We start from the raw sequence: 17,568 nt of genomic DNA, 5'->3' as shown, positions 1-17,568 counted from the left end.
GAGAATACATTTTACTAAGGTGGCGCAGATAAACATTGCAAACCACTGGTTGTCTCTTCCATTCTTCTGGTGTTCTTATGGAACTGAAATAGTGACGTCACTATTTTAGTTGCATAAGAACACCAGAAGAGTGGAAGAGACAACCAGTGGTTTGCAATGTTTATCTGCGCCACCTTAGTAAAATGTATTCTCCTTGGCGCAGATAAACATTGCAAACCACTGGTTGTCTCTTCCATTCTTCTGGTGTTCTTATGGAACTGAAATAGTGACGTCACTATTTTAGTTGCATAAGAACACCAGAAGAGTGGAAGAGACAACCAGTGGTTTGCAATGTTTATCTGCGCCACCTTAGTAAAATGTATTCTCCTTGATGAGCGAGCACTGCGCTGGGTGGCATTACACTTAAAAAAGTTTTCATTGCATTTTTCATCAGCTTTCCATAAGATTCTTTTCCCTCAAAATTTTTATTATGCTGCAATTTATTTGTTTTACCAAAACTAATGTGCTTATTGGAATTCATATTATTTTTTCTTAATTTGATTTTAAATTGTTATTGTTCCCTATCCTTGTCCATATTCTAAATAATGTCCTATTGTGCAACTTCTCTGTTGGATAACTTCCATGTGATTTGGTGTTATACTTACTTTGAGTGTACGCTCGCCATTCTCAGCTTCACAACCACACGGGCAGAGGCGTTTTCTTTTCGTGATTGCGACACCCACCCACCCAAGGAGAATACATTTTACTAAGGTGGCGCAGATAAACATTGCAAACCACTGGTTGTCTCTTCCACTCTTCTGGTGTTCTTATGCAACTAAAATAGTGACGTCACTATTTCAGTTCCATAAGAACACCAGAAGAATGGAAGAGACAACCAGTGGTTTGCAATGTTTATCTGCGCCACCTTAGTAAAATGTATTCTCCTTGCTTGCCACCCACCCGCGGAAGATGAGACTGTAAACAAACTCGCGGAGTGAGCTCGTGAGCTGTCAAATTTTGATCGACTGCTCCAGATTTTCTAAACGCTAAAAATTTTTCACATGTGTGGCGTGTTGGCAACAATACTTTTCGGTCTCGTGCATCGCGGTCAATGACTGCCAGGATTTTTAAAACCGAACAATAATCCATGGCTCCACCAGGTGCCAATATGGAAAATATAAGAGTAATCACCACTTTTTGCCGCCCTCAACTTGTTGGAAAATTCAAGTGCAATGTGTTTGGCGTGCTATGTCGACTTTTATGAGTGAGTGAGTGTGAGTAGAAATCGTCATCACACTTTGGTGAAAAGTGAAAATCATCAATCATCATTTGACTTTTGTTTTGTTTACGATTCGCGTTTCATAAATTTTTCAGCTTCGTTCGGTTTGCCAGTCGTAGTTTTGCAGAAAAAGGAAGATCTGCCTTTTTTCCACGATTATTTTCCACTGCCAGAACAATGTTATCGGCTATGATAAAGGACCACCAAGCGCGACAGGCTGCCAAAAAGGAGGAACAAGGTGAGTTGCCGGAGTTATCACACGCATATAACATGCGTAATGAATTCCATGTTTTCTGCAGAACGGAGGAGAAAAGATGCAATCCTGTCCGCAAACGAGCTGACGCAGAATCTGGTAGACCATCTAAATGTCGGGTGAGTTGGCGAAGTTGGCCATTTTGATCAAAACCAGAGGTAAAACTTTATGAGATTTCCAAAAATTGCAAATTGTTCAGCTTTGTTTACACTAGAGCACTTGATGATGAGTCTACCGTACTGAAACCGAACTCCGCCCATACAGTAGAAAATTTAATTAATCTTTTTAATAGATCCTTTAAAAAAGGACTTATTTTATTTTGATTATTAGTCTGTATACATTATTATAAGCTATAAACTTTTCATTAAGTCAAAGAAGAAAATCTTAATATCGATTGTATACTAAGTCTTTAACCTTCCTTTTGCATCATGTTGAGAACAGCTCGCTGACGCAGTGTACGGTTTGGGTCAAAAATGATCCTAATGCCAAAGGAGGGTTAATGAAGCTTGCGGGCATAATATGCAGCTTAAGCATTCTGCCACAAGGTCAAGTATACTTTATCGTATAATTTATAAATTAAACAAAATCAAATCTAATAAATACAAATACAAAATTACGTAGAATTTCAACGTATATTCCTTGACTTAAGGCAGCATTAAAGAGGAAATTTTCCTCTTATTCTGGTTTTTGATTTTTAATTAAATAACGGAGCAATATATTTCAAATAGATTTTCATACACATGTAGAGGAAAAATTAAGGATTCTCCTGATTTTATTCCTGATGGAAAATATTTATTTATGTTTTGCCATAAACCTTTTTTTTCAAATTTTGTTAAAATTTATTGTTATTGTTATTAATGACGCAGCATTTTAGTTGTCATAAAGTAATCATTCATAATTATTGACCACACGGGTTGATATACCGAAGTCTTTACTTTTTTTTTTAATTTTCGAGCTTCTACCTCTTCTGTAGGGGGTGATACACAAATTATGTCACGCAAAAATCGACCTTTTTCAAACCCCCCCCCCCTCCCCCCTATGTCACACTTTTTGTATGGGACCTCAATATTTTGTGTAGCGTGACGACCGCTCTGCAAAACCCCCCTCCCCCCTAAAAGCGTGACGTAATTTGTGTACGACCCCTAGTAATCTGTCGTAAATGAAAGAGTGCAAACCACAAGTTTGATGGCATTCCAGGTTTCAATTGTTTTTCCTCATCACAGTTGATGATGAAGAGACTGTAAGATAAGCAACAGTTTCAACACTAAATAAATTGCTCTCGCTTTTCATATGTTCTTCGTATGTTTATTAGAGATGGATATATTTGCGGTGCAAGTTAAGGAAAGGCCGAAATCTCACTAATAATTGATCCATCATTTCATGTATATGTTCAGTATATTCCTTATTTTAACTTAAACCGACAAAATAAAATCATTAAAACATCGAAAAAATGATTAACATTGCATGAGTTTAAGTTTTAAAAACGTGCACGTATACGTAAACGTTTGAGAAGATTGTGAGGTTCAATTTATAGGGAACTAGCTTTACTATCTGTAGAAACCTGAGCTGCCGTGTGTAGCATAATTGTCCCATGTTAATAGGGATTCCCATAGAACATGGGACAACTATGCTGCACACGGCAGTGAGTTTATATCAGCACCATACTGAACTTGTATTCAGCTATAATAACTTGCTGAAAACAAAAAAAAAAATATGCAGATGTAATTTTGATAATCATGTTCCATTTTTTCTCATCTAAACATATTTATTACACACCAACTCTTCTAAAAAATTCCGCAATTATAAATATGAACTCGTGATCTTCCAAGCGTCCGTCGAATGGCATGCCGTCGATGCCATCCTGGAATTGGTGAAAGATTAATATTCGGACTTATGGAAGGTTGGAAAAGTTTTAGATAAAAAAAAATATATTACGACTATAAATTTTAAATATTGTGCTTTAGTGTGCAACAAATATCAACTTATATTTAATACTGAAAAACTGCTTTATTACCAGCACTTGAGCTGGTTGTTCAATTAAAGGGTGCTAACATTACTCGACAAAATTTTACAAAAATTGGTGTTATGGGAATAGGAAGCAATCAGTGAAGTACTAGATTGAAAGTAGTGAGCTGGATTTTTGTATGGTGAGATGATCAATTTTCCATTTCTGCAATAAAACGGTGCAAACAGCGTGGGTTATACGATTTCTTGCCTAATTTGATGATGTTTGAGCAAAAGTTTGATTAACTGTGTTGTTCAAGTTGCAAGAAATAAATAATACAACAACACAGTTACCAAAACTTTAGCTGAAACAGCATCAAATTAGCGAAGAAATCATATAACCCACGCTGTTTGCACCGTTTTATTGCAGAAATGGAGAATTGATCATCTCACCATACAAAAATCCAGCTCACTACTTTCAATCTAGTACTTCACTGATTGCTTCCTATTCAAAAAAAAAGAACAGGTTTTTGGGACCCTAGAAGGGTCATAGTGAAAGAATTTTTGAAAATTTTTGGACCGGGCTGTGAGGTATATATTTGGCTGCACGGAGCTGTGGTTATGAGATTATTCACAGCAGACGATCTAGTGCGTTCATATGTGCTGTGAACTGTCGAGCTTACAACGTTGGTATCAGTGAGTGTGCAGCACATACTGCCCATGACAACCAACTGCATTCGCCCTCGCCACTTGCGATTGCGAACCGACATCAGCCTGGGTAAGTTGTGCGTGCTGCATGTGTCGGGTGATTCCTTCCCGGATAAATCCTAAACTCTACACGGGCCTTCATAGTTAATGTCCGAAGTTTATATGGAGAACTTGAGGTGTTCAATTGATATGCGCATTAAAACGTGCCGAGCATATATTTAGGCGTTTTCGGTATTTGTTTGTTTCGTTGCACTAATGCACAATTGAACACCCTAAGTTCTCCATACAAACTTCAGTCATGAACTGTGATGGCCCGGTCCAATATTTTTTCAAAAATTCTTACACTATAATACGATAACACTTCTAGGGTCCTGAATCCTTGCATTATAGATTACCATAAATCCTTTAACATGGTAATGCAATGAAGCATTCGACAATGATTTTTCATAAGGGCCTAACTGACTTGATCTATTTCTTTTCGCCAACTCTCTCTTTCGCTAATAAATTGATCAAAATAAACAAAATATTTTTTTTTTGTTTCTATAGCAACATGTCGTCTTTTTCGCATTCCAACCAAACAATCTTTGGAAAACTCAATAAACATTCTGTGATAACACAAAGAGAGGATCGATGAAGAGAACTCGAAAATGTCAGTTAGGCCCAAATGAAAAATCAGTGTCGCATTGAACAACGTTTTTATAGAACTAACGAGCTGTCAAAATCCCATAATGCTCAATGCTTTCATAATGTAGATAAAACGCTATATTACTTGACAGGTGTAGAATAAAAGTTATCTCGCATTAGCTAAACTATAATATTTACTATTTAATTAATGTTATGATATGATGCTTGGGGTTCATTCAAATAATACGTAACGCAAAATTTGACATTTTTAGACCCCCTCCCTCCCCCACGTAACATGTTTTGTATGAGGAATTTTGAAATTTTATATGAAGCGTAACACTGCGCTAGACCCCCTCCCTCTCCCCTTAGCGTTACGTAATATTTGAATGAACCCTTGTGGTTACTTGGGTAGGTACGCGACAATCACAAGGCGTGACACGCGAGACAAGACATAAGACATAACACTTATCGTTCTTACAATCGTCAAAGGGTTAAAATTTACCTTTGTTGTCGACCGGTTTCGGGTGCGATGTTACCCATCCTCGGGACAATGTCCCCTTGAGAAATTTATGCAAAAAAAGGCTCAAAAGCAGTAGAATAATCAGTACAAAACTCAATAATTTATCAGGTACTTTTTTCGTTTCGATTGACTCATTAAGAGTCTAAAAAGAATTACAATAAAAAATTCTATTTTTTTAGCCAGTTTGAAAAACAACGCTTGGCTTGCGCGTAGTCATTACCTAACACCATCATCAACCGGAAGAAGATTCAAAACGTAAACATCAGAGCGCGGACTTCTGTCGTTTGACCAGCCTCATAAAATAGACTATTGTACCTAGGATGGGTAACATCGCACCCGAAACCAGTCGACAACAAAATTTATTATTTACAAATGAAATTATATTATTTACAAATGAGGCCATCGCAAATTTGTTAGACATGTGTAGCAAGAACGTAAGCAACTAGGAAATCACAGTAGGCGAAATGGTAGTGTTTTTCGTAAGAGTTTAGTTGTGAAACGAGTGGCACCGTTGTGACAAATACAGTAGAGTTCGATAAGTGCAACATGTTTACGTCTTAGTTACCGAATGAAATTCGCTAACTGCAACGACTGACAGATGTCAAACGGTTGTCAATTGTTGTTGGACGCAGTCAAAATGCACTCAAAAACATCGCAATGCAGCTGTAGTGCATCCAAAAAACATCGCAAATCTGTTGACGTTTTGTTTTTGACAGATAGCGGTGCGCCCGCATAGAAAAATACAATTTGTCATGAATTCCAAACAATAAGCTGCTCCCATCTGTTAAGGTTACTATACCCCCAGGAGTTAATTTTATGTTGCACAATATAAAGCATGAGGCTGTAAACTATAAATAACATTCTGAATAAACTATATCAAAGTGTTACCATATACGACAGTATCCAATTATTGTTGAATAATATTGAGATGTAAACTCGTAATTAACAGTTGCAACATAAAATCACATCATATCAGATTGTTGGTTTCAGATTCACGCAACACACGTATAATGTTACATTTTACTATACGCAACTTATATTTCAACAAATTGACAAATCGTTGCGTGCATGTGTAGTTGTGAGCAACCTCATTGAAAAAAAAAACAACATCGTTTCGCAAGGCAGACAGACAATCAGCTGCATTTCTTGCGTAATTTTATATTGAGTCTCATCTTAGGAACGTAGACGTCTATAAATTCAAAACGAATATTTATAATTTCTGCAGCGCCCTTTATTGTTTTTTTCGAGGTTGCATCTGTAAATTGCCAATTGCGCTAAAATTTGCTAAAATAATGAAGCCAGATATTTTTAATAAAAAAAAATGCAAACAATTTGGTTAATTTGGAAGAGACCATTTTCAAATGTTACGCCAGCTTTGTATACACGTGCTGGACCGGATCCGCGCAGTCAGCAAATTTCAGAACGCCATCGAAATTCGGAACAAGCGAGGGGACAAATTAGGGAACCGCAGGGATTGCCGCAATTTCTAGAGAGACGACCGCAATTCCTAATGAGAGCTGTGTTAGCTTTGAGCATTGATATATGCGCGATAACTGCAAAATTGTTGCACTTACAATTACTGACAATTATGAGACGAGGACGATCCGGGCTCGTCAGGTGCTGACACGAGAGAATTTGTGGAGTTTAGTTTGGAAGATAATCGGACGACGGAATGGATTACGAAGGACGAGCTAGCGCTTCAAACGATACGATTTCTGGTGGGAGATGCGCAATTGAGAATCATCAGCGATGCTGGAACGGCAGCGGTCACGGAAAATAATGCACTTCTGTTTGAAGTGCATACCTCGCATTAGCCTGTAAGGAGACTTTGAAGAACTGGTGAAAGGTGTAAGAGCTCCTACCAAGAGGATGATACTCAGTCTCCCCATACGATCCGGTTACACCTTGACACTATATAGTTTACAAAATAAAACGAAAGTCGTGATCTTCTGTCAACGACTAACATTTTTGAAGCATAATTTAGTGCTGATTTCGAAACCATGCTTCAAAAATGTTTAAGTAGAACAGTTTTAGCTCAATATCGAGTTTTACAACTTTTTAAAATATGGAATTTAATAAAATTCAAATATTTTGCGTTTTGTTCAACCAACTTTAAAGCTTTTTCCATAAATTAAAAGCTGAATATCATACCATTTGACCATCTGAATGCAGGTTTTGCGTCAGATTGATGAAATTCAAGATATTGGTGAGTTTCGGGAACGATCTCCTCAAATTTTAGCAATATTTACAAAAATATATGAAGGAAAGTTTTTTTAATACGAAATAATCAATTTAAAAATTATTTCTCAACGATTTTTTTTTTTGACATATCATATGTAGGCGAGTTACAGTAAAAAATTATGCTGCGAGCCATGTATGTATTAGGAATAGAAAAATATGCCACGAAGAATATTATCGTTTAAAGGGGCTCATCAATGTACGGCGAAGGTAATTTTCTTCTCAATAAAAATTAAAATTTTACATGTGAAATGTGTTACGTTTGTAATATAGTTGATAGGGGAACAGTGTTGCAAGTTCCTCGGTTAGGGCAGAGCAAAACTACCGAGAGCGAATGGCTAAAACGCAAACACCAGAGGGCCAATGCCACAACGAATAATCCAAACACACAAAGCTCAATTTTCATACATGTATTTGCGCTTTATATGCGCCTTCTTTTCCTATCCCTCTCTCCTCTCCTGTCTAAATCAGACATCTCCTTACTAGTTAACATATCCTTAACCTAGCACTTAACTTTTCTGGGGCGTCCCCCTTATCTGCTCCGGGTCGTCCATCGCACACACCAACAAATCTCTGGTCATCGCCGGACCAACAATCGGACTGCTCCCGAGCTGCCGCGCAGCTGATACGTCGCTGCTGGTCGTCACGATCGTGGCGCTCCGACGAGCTATTTCTCCAGCACCGAATCGTATTCGCTACACCAGGCTCCGCTGTCCGACCTGGAGAGGGAATGCCACGAGCCGTCCTGGGATTCGATCGCGGAAACGATCGATGCGGCCTCTTGATATTCGCGAACCGATCGGGAATCCTCCAAATCTCGCTTGGAACCGCTCGACTTCCTCCGCTGTTGAACCGAGGGAGTCGTCCGACGAACCGTCTAGATCAGGCGACAAGTGGCCAAATCTGTCGAAGAATCGTAAACATGTTACGTTTGTAATATAGTTGATACGTTGTAAAGTAGATTTAAGAATTTTCCATGAATTGCATTCTCCAATTCATGGAAAATTCTTCGATTGTTGCATGGAGTGTGTTACGTTTGTAAATTGTTGTGAACATTTTGTCAGTTTATTTTGTATGTTATACTAAGGTTTGTACATCTGTCCCTGAATTTTAATGTGCATTTGTAGTGCTCCAAACATTTTAGGAGTGATCCAGTACAAAACACGCAAGCCGTCCCCTAACACGGACATCAAATTGTAGACGGTCTTGTGTTGTTTTGTACTGGATCACTCCTAAAATGTTTGGAGCACTACAAATGCACATTAAAATTCAGGGACAGATGTACAAACCTTAGTATAACATACAAAATAAACTGACAAAATGTTCACAACAGTTTACAAACGTAACAAATGAACAGAATTTCATAAAAAAAACTGCTGTGAGATTATTCAACTTACAGGGCTGTTACAGCTGGCGCGGGATTTTTTCCAATGAGTGTTATCAGTTTGTACCTTTAATTTACATCCTATTTTGCTTATCTTTTGGCAGATACGCGACAGTAAAACAGCATCAAATTAGACAAGAAATCATAGTACTCACACTGTTTGCACCATTTTATTGCAGAAATAGAGAATTGATCATCTTATCATACAAAAATCCAGCTCACTACTTTCAATCTAGTATGTACCTACTTCACGGATTGCGTCATATACTAGCCAAAGTTCTAGTTATTTTAAGGTCATTTCACAGTAGTACGGTAAAATGGTCCCATCATTGATCTGTTCGATACAATATTCACAGATCTCCTGTAAATTTGTCTAATTTTACGAATTTTACCGGTTCTTCGGTGATTTCGCCGTGATACTGTCATACTGTGGTTTGCTTGTTTACAGACCAGTTTCGGTGTTTTTTCACCGAATACTGTAATTTATTCTAAGTGTGTAAAATTGAAGTAATGAGATGAATTTTTGTCTGATGAGAAGATCAGTTTTCCGCTTCTGCAATGAAGTGCTTCAAAAAGCGTGGGTATTATGATTCCTTGCCTAATTTGATGCTGTTTGAGTAAAGTTTGGGTACCTTATTGGCTTCCTTAGCGGTGTTGAGATAATTCCATATTCTGAATCTGCATGCCAAACTGAGCCGAAGTCCAAATTTTCATGAATTTTGGTGCCCGGGAACCTATTTAAAAATCAATTTGAAGTTTGTATGGGAGCGATTTGATGAATCACCCCTCGTTGTATTTTGTACTGGGCGGAGCTGTCAAACAGTTGCCCAGCTATCAAAAGGTGATTTGAAAAAATCTCTTCGAAATTGATTTTAGGTATCAAAATGAAGTTCTAAAAATCTGAAAAAAATCATAGTGGCTCAGAAAAAGGTGCTCTTTCATTAAAAAATATAAAATCAGTGATTTTTTCTTAATTTAAAAACCCAATTGTTGTATTATTTCTTTCTTGCAACTTCAACAACACAGTTATACTGACAATCAAGTTGATTTTCATATGAAAACGGCTACTTTGTAACTACTACTTAAGTATTTAACCGGTAGAATACAAGTAGCCGGTAAATCCACAATACAAACTTATGCTCAAACAGCATCAAATAATGCAAGAAATCATATATAACCCTCGCTGTTTGCACCATTTCATTGCAGAATTGATCATCTCACCATACAAAATTCAGCTCACTACTTTCAATCTAGTATTTGTATTCCACCGGTCACTTAGTAGCCATTCCAAACTAACTGTTTTCATATTAAGGACAGACTTGTTAGAATCTCAAAATGGCCGACTGTGGCACCTACTCACGAATTAGCGATCACAAATCTATTCGTAAACAAAACCAGCGCACCTAAGCTTCTTATTTTAAGCAAGTGCGCAAGAACAGAATAATTAAATTCACTGTTGTTTGAAGCTTGCTTATTGAGATTTGTGCGTCTGGAGTTCTGATGCACTGTTGAAACGGGATTTCAAGACATTTGTCCTCAAAGCCAAGTTAAATATAAAAAAAATGGATGTTATTGAGTAGCTGGTGGCAACGAGGAATCGCGCATTTTTCAGAAAGCTCATTTTTAAGTTACTCTTTTTATAAAACGACTATTTTGGAGGCCATACTGAAGTGACCATTAGAATACAAGTAGTCGGTAAATCCACAATAGACGCAATGCCTCGAATAAAATCTTTTATTTTGCATTTCTCTATTTTCCAGTGTTGCCCAAGCGTATCTGAACCAAAAACGGTTGGACGCCGAAGCCAAGCAGCTCCACGTGGGTGCCACAAACTTTGCCAAACAGACACAGCAATGGCTGACACTGATCGAGAATTTCAACGGTTCACTGAAGGTAAAACTCATACGAACTAGATAAGTTTTGGGTTTGTTTGTTTGTTTATTTATTAACGACCCTTTAATCAAAAATGATCATTCGGGTCGGAATCTAAATCTAAATACAAAAAAAAATAATACAAATTTCATTGCTGTTTTCCCCGTTTCTCTCTATCAATACTCCTGCGTAACCATTTAATCCATGCGTCCATGTGTTTTTCAATTAATTTTTCTTTTTTTTAGGAAATCGGAGACGTTGAAAACTGGGCCAAAACCATAGAAAATGACATGAATGTAATAACGACAGCTCTTGAAATAGCTTATAAAACTAGCAGGGAAAAGTAGGTTAAGTTTCTTTAAAATTACGGGTTATGTTTAAGTAAATCCTTAAAATAATTATTCCAAAATTTCCATCGAATTAAAATTTATTTTATCCGAATTTATCCAAAGATGATCCAATGTGCGAGCGCATCGCCCACAATGCTCTACGGTGTTCATACCTCCCATGAACAGCCCCCTGAAGCCGATGGAATGACAAGCACGCAAAAGATCGCATCGGCCATCAAATCGAACGGTGCTCTCGTCGCGAGCAGACGTCAAAAAGTAATCGCGAGTCGTCGTCGACACAAGCAGAAATTGGCCACGGGAACTTTTCTCGGAGTTTTTTTTTCGCTGTCCCCGTCCCGTGCAGAGTGTTCCGATCAGAGGTTGTGGTACCGTCGCGGGTGATTGTCCGTTTGCGGTGGATTGGAATTGGACGGCGGAAGTGGTGATTCTCGCTCGGATCTCGGGACGTGACGATGGAAGAAGTGTGCTAGAAAGCAGGGTCAATAATTTTTCTGTGGCTGCTTGCTGGCCCCTGCTGCTGCTGAAGAGCCAGTGCGAGCGTGTGGAAGAAAGGAAGGAAGCGACTAATAAGAGGAGGAAAAAAGAGTTGCTGCTGACGGTGTGTGTGATTGTGGGTGTATGTGTGTGTGCTTTCGTGCACATACGTTTTTGATTAATCAAAACCAATAATATTTGTGTGAAATTCCTGGCCATCCGAGAGGGCAAAAAAGTGAGCCCCAAAACGGTGATTTTAATCCAGTGGGACACGGGCCAGATTAGATAAGCCTGGTCCAAGAGGGTGGTCTGAGTGAGTCAGCCAGGAGTGATTGGCAAAATCCCCCTGAACGAAGAGAGGGAAGGTGTCGCAGATTTTTGCCTTATTCCGCGGAGCTGGAGTCAAACGAAGATAAAATTCTGCACCAGCAGCAGCCACTTCCGGAGTCAACGGTGGAGAACAGTGGCGCAGAAGTAGCAGGAGCAGCAGCAGCGGGCGGAGGTGGAAGTGCCAGCAATAGGAGGGAAGGCCGCAAGAAGAAACCAGGTGGTGAGTAATCACTGTATCTTTACTGTACCCGTATCGTATCTACTGCATACTTTTACACCCATACGTTCGCAAACAAGGGGGCATTACGGAATCTTTAGTCTATCAGCCGTCAAGACGGAACCGTCTTGAAAGTGCGGCAAGAAGTCGAGGAAGTTGAGCCTATTCTGATTACCTCGGGGTTATGAGGCGGGGTTAGAGAATAGATATACGAATTGGGGAACGTAACCATCGCTCGTCCAACACATAGGTAAGCAGATTGCGGTTTTTATTGCCTCTGCTGACTGCCCACAGCAAGCAAGCAACACACCTCGCTCGGAGAAGGTAAACAAATATAATTTTGAACTTTTCGCACGTCCACAGGGTCACGCGGCCAAAGTCCCCCCATGCGTACTAGGTTACGCTGGCGAAGAACAATCAACTAATTCTGAATGTCGATTCTGGATTAGGAATAACTAAATTACGCGATCCCTTAAATCCATTTAGAGAACGTGCCTCTAATCATGGTCGAAGCATTCTAGCAGTGTACAGAGAATTGATAAGATTATCGAGTGTTTGTTCGTTATCGTCTTTTCAAATATTTGCCTAGTTTTTACAATTGCTTTGCTGTGACGCACCCCCAAAGCAATTGATCCTGGGCATGGCATATACTTCCGGGAAAACCTCAAATTGGTAGGGAATAGATTTTCGCCTGGAAGTTTTTCGTTACTCTTAGTAAAATCGGCTATAAGAAACTTAAATTATTTTCAAATCATTCTCAGTAATTGTCTTGAAGAATACATACAAACGTAATTAGTTTGTATTTCGAATAGTTGGTATTAATCCGTTAACGCTCCAACGCATCAATGAAATCATCCAATCATGTTTGATGATCCTGGAGAAAATTCCAGATGAAGTTCCAGGAGGAATGTTTAACGCAATCCATGTATGTAGAGAAATCCTGGGAGAAATTAGAAAAGCCATCAGAGCAAAGTCTGGTAGTAATCCCAAAAGGAATCTCTGGAGAAATTATTGAGCAATTGCTGCGTGAAGTCTAGGAGAGATTTCGCGAAAAATCTCTAGGTAATCTCTGGAACAATCCGTAGAAAATTCCCTGAAGAAATGTTTCAAGCAATCTTAAAAGGAATACATGGAGGAAAGTATGGAATAATTTCTAAAGGAACCCTGGAAAAAATATGGAAGAATCCTGGGAGGAATCCTGCTGAAGATTCTTCCGGTTGATTATTCGAAAATGTTAACGAGGTAGGCGTTGGATAACTGTCTTTGACACTCCTGAAAATTTTCAACATTATTCCACACCAAGACACCGAAGTGTACAGAAGCTTTTTACGATTAATAAAACTTGTTCGTTGTTGTTTGAGCCGCGTCTGTTCATTCCGTCCAGCCCTCCCCACACCGTATTCCTTCAGAAAAGCAAGTTACTTCAAGAAGGAATATGGATAATCATCCTAGAGGAATAAGAGGAAACAGAGGCGCTAACTTGTAACGTTAATGAGGAACAAAGCTCTCCAAAATTGAACAATATTCAACCTATCATATTTTACAAGTTCATGAGTTTGAGAGGACGGCTTCTAGTTAAGGACAGACTTGTTAGAATCCCAAAATGGCCGCCACAATGGCCGACTTTGGCACCTACTCACGATTTCGAGGGCACAAATCTCCTCGTAAACAAAACCACCGCACGTGATCTTCTTATTTTAAGCTTCTTACAAGTGAGCAAGAACAGAATAATAAAATATACTGTTGTGTGAAGCTTGCTTCTTGAGATTTGTGCGTTTGAAGTTCTGATGCACTCTTGAAGCGGGAATTCAAGACGCTTGTCCTTAAAATCCATGTTGAAGTTTTTCTTGAAGTTTTGTCAGAGTTTCCTTCTGGAACTTATTCGAAAACCTACCTCTTGGAATGCCTGCCAGGATTTCTCACAAGAATCCTTCCGTATTTTTTCGCAATATTTTTCGTGGTATTCCTTTTATAATTTTTCCCGAAGATTATTCAGGGATTCATCCCGAGTTCCTCACAAAAGTTTCTCTCAGAATAACCCTCAGTTGTTAACTTGTTGTCGCAAATTTTCTCCGCAAACTATCCGTGATTCCTTCCGCCTTTGCTCTTGGGGCTTCCCCAAGAGATTTTCCCGGGATTTCCTCCAGGAGTTATTCCAGGGATTTCTGCTAGACAAAAAGACAAAAAGTTTTTCATGATTTTTTGCAGGTGTTCCTCCCGGGATTTCCTTTATAGTTTCTCTTGTAATAACTTCAAGAAATTTTAAGATTAAGAAATTGCCCACGAGCATTCTATAGTTTGTCTCACAGTTCACAGCTATAGTTTGTCTCACAGTAGATGCAGCCGGGGTATTTCCCAAAGCTTCTTTTGAAGTTTCGCTTGATGTTTCTTTTGGAGTTTCTTCCGGTACTTTCTAAAGATTGCTTCCGGTGTTAGTCCTGGGGTGTCTCTCAAAGTTTTTTTGGAATTCTTCTATGATTTTCCCCAGATTGCCCTTTGGAATTTCTACAGTAGCAATGAGACACATTCGGTGTAGTACTAGATTTGAAGTAATGAGCTAAAATTTCGTATGGGGAGAAGGAAAATTCTCCGTTTCTGCCATTAAAAAAAAGGTGCAAAAGCTTGGGTATTATGATTCCTTGTCTAATTTGATGCTGTTTGAGCAAAACTTTGGGTAACTATATTGTTTAAGTTGCAAGAAATGGAGAAAACATCAACACTGTTTCCCATTATGTAGCTCGAACAAACAGGAAAACATAATACCCTCATTTTTTGCACCATTGCAGAAACGGATAATTTATCTTTTTACCATATAAAAATTCAGTTCATTACTACAAATCTAGTACTTCACTGATTGTGTCCCATTGCTCAAATTTCTCATGGAGTTCTTCCCGGGATTCGTTAAGCGCCTCTTCCAAGCTTGTCCTTGTAGTTGTTTGCAGGATGTCTTACAGTGCTCCTCCTGAAATTATTTTTTTTGCAGATTTTCTCGGGATTATTCCAAGAACTCTCTCCAAAATCCCTAATGGAAATTGCGGTGCTCCTTCTGGGATTTTCCTGATAACGAAATTCCCTGTAAGAAACTCCTGGAGACATCGGAAGAAATCCAGTATAAATTTAGCGAGAAACTCCTCGGGTCCTATTGGAGAAATTTCGAGATGAACTTCTGAAGAAATCCTAGGAAATATTGGGACCTGTCAGAAAAAAAATCTACGAGTAAATCCTGGAGAAAATATTTAAAATTTTCAAGGTGGAACTCTGAAAGCCTCTTAAAGAAATTCCGGGAGGAACTACGAGTAAAATCTCGCGAGCAATCTGAGAGAAATAGGGTATTGATTCCCTTATTAAGCATGTGGCTCCCATTTTTATCCTACTTAAAACAAAGGATAGCGGCGATGTTTGTTTTGTTTCTTATTTTTGTATTTCTTGTTAGAAGTGAGCACGCATGAAACCAAAAAGAAAAAAATCAATCGGTGCCGTAATCGCTTGTTTTCGAATAGGATGTATTTGAGAGCGCCAGATTACTGATGGCACTCGTACCCTATCTGAAACCTTTCTGGAAAAAATCCCTGGAAGAGTTTCTGCCAAAATGTCGAGAAAAAAGCCTGAGAGAAACTGATAAAAACCTATCCTGGAAAGGCACCAAGGGAATTTCCTGAAAGAACTTTGGATAAATTTTGGAATAGTCTCCAGGAGGAATCCAGCAAGAAAGTTTGGAAGCTTATCGGGAAAACCTCTGGGAAAATCACGAGAACATTTCTCAAAAATCCCGGAAAACCCCTGAAAAACATCTCGGAAGGAACTACTTATGGGGGCGAATACGTTCAAAACCTTTTGATAACTTGGGAGAACTAGATAAAGCCAGAAAAATGAAATCCAGGAAAAAGAAACATTGATAAAATCAAGGGAGAAGTTCCAGTTTTTCGTAGGATTTTCAATGAAATCTCAGCATTAGCAGGACCCATATAGCCGAGGCGGTAAACGCACGAGTATTTAGCACGACCATGCTGAGGGTGACGGGTTCAATTTCCGGTCGGTCCAGGATCTTTTCGTAAAGAAAATTTCCTTGACTTCCTTGGGCATAGAGTATCTTCGTGCCTGCCACACGATATACGCATGCAAAATGGTCATTGGCAGAGGAAGCTCTCAGTTAATAACTGTGGAAGTGCTCATAGAACACTAAGCTGAGAAGCAGGCTTTGTCCCATGAGGACGTTACGCCAAGAAGAGAGAAGAGAGAGAGAGAGAGCATTAGTACACCACCAGCGTACTGAACAGACAGACATCATATTCAGTTTCAAAACTGTGTAAAAAGGAATTAACCGGTTATGTGGTTTGTGGAATAACCGCCGCCTTTATATTTTTCCCTGTTGCATAGCATTCCTTTTAAAAATAAATTGTCGATGGAAACACCAATGGTATGTCTATTATTTTGCAAGGAGTTAGCATTAGCATTAGCATTAGCATTAAGCGAGTCGCACAAATTCGTAGGTGGTACAGTCCTAGACCGCTGTTATGAGGGTTGCCTCCTTCCCGTCTGAACCAAAGCACAAAGATTTGGGACTAATCTCTGACTCTTAGACAAGACTGACGCAATCCTCCAATGGTCGAGCACTGTCCTGGCCACGTCCTTACGACTGCTGAGGAATGGGAAAGGATGGTTAGTTTTGGACACCTATGAAAAATGTAGACAACTCTACGATCTCTCAGGCCTAGGTGTCACGGAAATTTGGTGTTGTTAGTGGAAGGGTAAACTCCAAAGGATACGCTTGGTTAACGTTCAGGCACATCATTAATAGACTGCTTCGAATCAGTTGTCTGCCCAATTCATCCTGGTTTCCTCGTCATCTTGTTGGCATCTGGTTGAATTACTAGATTCTTCGGTCGATAACACTAGTTTACAGCATTTTTGAACTCGGTAAGCTGATGATCATTTTTGGTGTAGAATCATGCCCTGAGTTCGAAAACGCGAAGGAAAAAAATTACTGTAGAGCGGAAACTTTTTCGACTTTCCATACAAGGTTGATGATTTGAAATCGATTTTTGTTCTATTTTTAAGCAAAGTCGCTCACTTCAAACATCTCATGCTCCGTAATCAATGCTCCGATTGAGCTGAAATTTTTACTGTAACTCGCCTACATATGATATGTTAAATAAACGTCGAGAAAGAATTTTTAAGTTGGTTTTTACTTATTGAAAAAAATACATTTCTTCAAAAAATTTTGGGAATTTTGCTCAAATTTAAGAAGATCGTCCCTAAAACTCGCCAATATCTTGAATTTCATCAATCTGACGCAAAACCTGTATTCAGACGATCGAATGGTATTGTACTCAGCTTTTAATTTATGGAAAAAGATTTAAAATTGGTTGAGCAAAACGCAATATATTAGAATTTTA

The 17,568-nt window shown here is 38.8% G+C and overlaps 2 protein-coding genes across 4 annotated transcripts in view; both read left to right on the top strand.

Annotated features, from left to right (window-relative positions):
- Positions 1-1,338: 1,338 nt before the first annotated feature.
- LOC109406105 (biogenesis of lysosome-related organelles complex 1 subunit 1) lies at positions 1,339-11,214 on the top strand. Its single transcript, XM_029858151.2, has 4 exons — positions 1,339-1,496; positions 1,558-1,630; positions 10,690-10,822; positions 11,047-11,214. Exons 1-4 carry the CDS (start codon positions 1,436-1,438, stop codon positions 11,146-11,148), a joined length of 369 nt encoding a protein of 122 aa, XP_029714011.1. The 5' UTR covers positions 1,339-1,435; the 3' UTR covers positions 11,149-11,214.
- A 126-nt stretch (positions 11,215-11,340) lies between these two features.
- The window catches only part of LOC109426339 (WAS/WASL-interacting protein family member 1), a 69,797-nt gene continuing 63,569 nt past the window's right edge, over positions 11,341-17,568 (top strand). For 2 of the 3 annotated variants that reach the window (XM_029858148.2, XM_029858147.2), the window contains exon 1: positions 11,359-12,175. The gene's annotated coding sequence lies outside the window, so the exon portion shown is untranslated. Of the gene's footprint in view, positions 12,176-17,568 lie in introns of all 3 variants that reach the window. The other variant, XM_029858146.2, reaches the window with a different exon arrangement.

Source organism: Aedes albopictus, chromosome 3 (genome assembly GCF_035046485.1).
Source record: "Aedes albopictus strain Foshan chromosome 3, AalbF5, whole genome shotgun sequence".
Classification (NCBI taxonomy): domain Eukaryota; kingdom Metazoa; phylum Arthropoda; class Insecta; order Diptera; family Culicidae; genus Aedes; species Aedes albopictus.
The sequence above is the reverse complement of the archived record's forward strand: the minus strand, read 5'-3'. Positions and strand labels throughout refer to the sequence as shown.